Raw genomic sequence first — 4,023 nt, 5'->3', positions numbered from 1 at the left:
TTTCATGAAATCATGTTAAGTGGTAAAAAGTAAAATACACACTGGGACTGTAGCTACTGAAAAATATATGTATGTAGACAGGAACTTGTGAAAGAATATATGTAGAAATAAAAACAGCTATTTCCAGCAAATGGGATTAACAATGTAGTTTGTCCTTCACAATAATAAGAGTTGCAGATGTAGCAAAAGTTAACCATTTGTGAATAGACGTAAAAAGTAAAAGTGTTGATTATATTATACTTTCAATTTTTCTGTTGGTTTAAAATATCTCGAAGAAAAAATATCATAAGAGAAATATATAGCAGCATAAAAATTTGAAACTACAAAAAATAATTACATAACACCAAAAAAAATAATACTATCCAGAGCAGTTATGTTGGCCATATTTTATGTGAATCTTTCCATATTTATGAATAATAATTTTTAAAAACATGTACTTGAGCAAAAATAGAATTCTACTAGACATGTTTTACAACTGTCATTTTCACTATAGCATAGTAATTATAATTCTAGTCAATATACTCTTATTTGTAATTTCAAAAAATGTAATTACAATTAATTACAATTAAGACGAAAGAACTAGTAAATGTTACATCAGGATCTGGAAGTTTACATTGCACATATTACTTAAAATATTTCCATTTTATAAGCTTATTTTACTACTATGCCTTGATTGTCTTTCATAGTGTCAATTTCCCCCTGAACAACAATAAACAAGCACCACTGCAATTACTGAAAGTATTCACTTCAAGAGTAACAAATACCTATCTTATACTTTTTTGGATATAACAGTAAAAATCATTAGGACTTAGATTTGCAAAGTTGCTAATTCATTACATTTAAGAGGCTTGAAAGAATTCAATAACTAAAAGTTCACATTTGCTAGGCACTTCCTATTTACCAGGCACTTAATTGTATTAATTCATTTATGTGTGGAGAGAAAAAGTTGATAATCGGTATTTTCAATGAGAACAAATAAATGGTTTTGTAATTAGATAAATTTAGAAAAACAATTACAATAAACTCTTACCCGAGAAGACATCAAAAAAACTTGTTCCATCACCATTTTCATCATCTGCTGCCATGATCCTATTTCCTTTTGATAGTTGCCATCTAAAGTATTAAACATAAAGATTTTTTACTGTTGAAAAAACAACATAATTCAAAGAATAAACCTAGCTTTAAGTTAAAAAGCATCTTTCAAATTTGGACACACACTGAATGAGTTCACTCTGTCATGATTACAAAAAAAGCCTAACATTTTCCAAAAGGTAAGATTATAAAACAAAAATATTAAACTTGACGATGTGGTTAAGCCATGTCACAATGTGAATGATGCTAATTTAATAAAACAGACCAAAATACAAATTAATGTTTATACTCAAATTAGAGGCCCGGTGCATGAAATTCGTGCACTGGGGGGGGGGGGGGGGAAGCGCGGGTTTTCTCAGCCTGGATTGCGAGAGGGCGCAGGCCAGGCCAAGGGACCCCACCAGTGCACAATCGGGGCCGGGGAGGGACACGTTAGGTTGGCCAGCTGGGGAGGGACCGCGGGAGGGCTCCAGGGCGTGTCTGGCTCGCCTTGCTCAGTCCCGATCAGCTGGACCCCAGCAGCAAGCTAACCTACCAGTCAGAGCATCTGCCCCCTGGTGGTCAGTGCATGTCATAGTGACTGTTTGACTGTCTGCCCCCTGGTGGTCAGTGCACATCATAGCAAGCAGTTGAGCGGCCTTAGCATATCATTAGCATATTACACTTTGATGGCCGACCGGACAACCGGACACTTAGCATATTAGGCTTTTATTATATAGGACAAGCCAACTATCATATCAAATAAGTACAACTATATGGTAACTTCTGTGAGTCCTCAGCAAATCATCAAATTTGGTGGTGGTCTTAGGGACACCAAACATACATGTTTTCACCAATAGGATAGTAAGATAGGCAAACAGCAAAGAGTTTGATACTATACTAGGTTGGTAAAGGTGTGGGAAAACAGGTACTCTCATACATCACTCAAGTGTATACTGGTACAAGCTCTATGGAAGCAATTTCATAATAGCTATCAAGTTTTTAAAAGCAAATATTCTTTGACCCAACAATTTCATATCTAGTCATTTGTTTGGCAGATATACAAGCATGTTGTTACAAAAATGTTATGTATGGAAATATTTAATGGGGCAAGACTGAAAGCCACAAAAGAATCCAAAATAACCATGCCGGTGTGGCTCAGAGGCTGAGTGGACCTGTGAACCAGGTCATGGTTCAATTACCGGTCAGGGCACATGCCCAGGTTGTGAGCTTGATCCCCAGTGCAGGGTGTGCAAGCAGCAGCTGATCAATGATTCTCTCTCATCACTGGTGTTTCTCTCTCTCTCACTCTTCCTTCCTCTCTGTAATAAAAAATATATTTTATGCCCGAGATGGTTTGGCTCAGCGGATCGAGCGTCGGCCTGCGGACTCAAGGGTCCCAGGTTCGATTCCGGTCAAGGGCATGTACCTGGGTTGCGGGCACATCCCCAGTAGGGGGCGTGCAAGAGGCAGCTGAATCCATGTTTCTCTCTCATCGATGTTTCTGACTCGCTAACCCTCTCCCTCTCCCTTCCTCTCTGTAAAAAAATCAATAAAATATATTTTAAAAATATATATATATTTTACAATAAAAAAATAAAACAAAAATAAATAGCTCCAGGTTATGCTGCTGCTCCATGGACCACACTTTGAGAACTACAATTTTAGACCAGTGCTGTCCAAAAGAATTTTCTACAATGATAAAAATGTTTCATATCTGAGTTGTCTAATATGGCAACTACTATCCATATGTGGCTATTGAGTAGATGAAAATTGCACAGTATGACTGAGTGTATTAGTTTCCTAATGCTGATCTAACAAATTAACCCCAAACTCAGTGACTTAACACAAATTTATTATTTTACAATCTTATTTACCACAAAACGCTCACAGAAAGGATTTCACAGAGCTGTGGTTATTACAATTTCAATAACACCTCTCTAGCTCTAAACGCTATTAAACACTTATAAAAACATATTTGAATACTTTCTTCCTAAGGAGATGACTTCCTGGACATCAATATCTTTTCTACAACAAAACAAAAAGGGGAAAGGAAAAAAGAGCAAGTACTGCCACAAAAAGTAGGGATACCCACTTGGATTTATAGGCTCCTCTGCTGTTCCCTCAGATTATATGAAAATTAGAAACTGTCTATACTAAAATTCAAACCAAAGTCAGCAATAAGATACTAAAGTTAATAAAGTAAACACAGTCCCTTAAGTCCAAGCTCACCAAATGCAAAACCAAAGATCATCTTTCCATCAACATCTGTCACCTCCCAAACCGTCTACTTCTTTGCATAGCATCAGCATTCCCTAATATCCTACTGATGCTCCTCTGCAATGTTTCTCCCATTAACCCTCATTCTGCCATTTGAATTTGTTTCCCATTATAGCTATCTAAGCATGCCCTCTCTCCAAATACATGCTACACACAACTGGTGGGTTACTTCTTCTAAAGCAATCCTGCTCATATCACTTCCTGCTAAAAAAAAAATTTCCATTACTTCCCAATGTCTATTGAATCAATTCCAAACTCCTTACTTTGCTATAATACCTGTCACCTTCCTTTCTAGCCCATCATTCATCATTCCAAGGTCTCCAAAATTGCAAGGTTCAGTGAAACTGAGTTTTTGTTTGCAAACACAATTCCTGACAGCATCTCCCCACATCTATCTATGAGCTCATGAACAAGTCTCAATGTGAATATCCACAAGGTTAGAATGTAATAAATAAGGTTCTAAAAAGTCAGATGATATATTACACAATTAAAATACTTGGACTTTGCCTGGCTGGTGTGGTTCAGTGGTTGAACATCGACCTATGAACCAGGAGGTCATGGTTCAATTCCCTGTCAGGGCACATGCCCAGGTTGTGGGCTCGATCCCCAGTTGGGGGTGTGCAGGAGGCAGCTGATCAATGATTCTCTCTCATCATGATGTTTCCCTCTCTT

General features: G+C 37.3%; 1 protein-coding gene across 1 annotated transcript in view; it reads right to left on the bottom strand.

Moving 5' to 3' along the window:
- Positions 1–4,023, bottom strand: part of CASP8AP2 (caspase 8 associated protein 2) — a 27,839-nt gene that overhangs the window by 22,110 nt on the left and 1,706 nt on the right. Inside the window, 1 exon segment of the mRNA XM_014458415.2 lies at positions 1,031–1,113. Within this exon segment, the coding sequence (XP_014313901.1) occupies positions 1,031–1,085 (55 nt within the window). The 5' untranslated portion in view covers positions 1,086–1,113.

This window comes from Myotis lucifugus, unplaced genomic scaffold, assembly GCF_000147115.1.
Source record: "Myotis lucifugus unplaced genomic scaffold, Myoluc2.0 scaffold_96, whole genome shotgun sequence".
Lineage (NCBI taxonomy): Eukaryota > Metazoa > Chordata > Mammalia > Chiroptera > Vespertilionidae > Myotis > Myotis lucifugus.
This window is presented reverse-complemented; position numbering and strand designations above follow the sequence as displayed.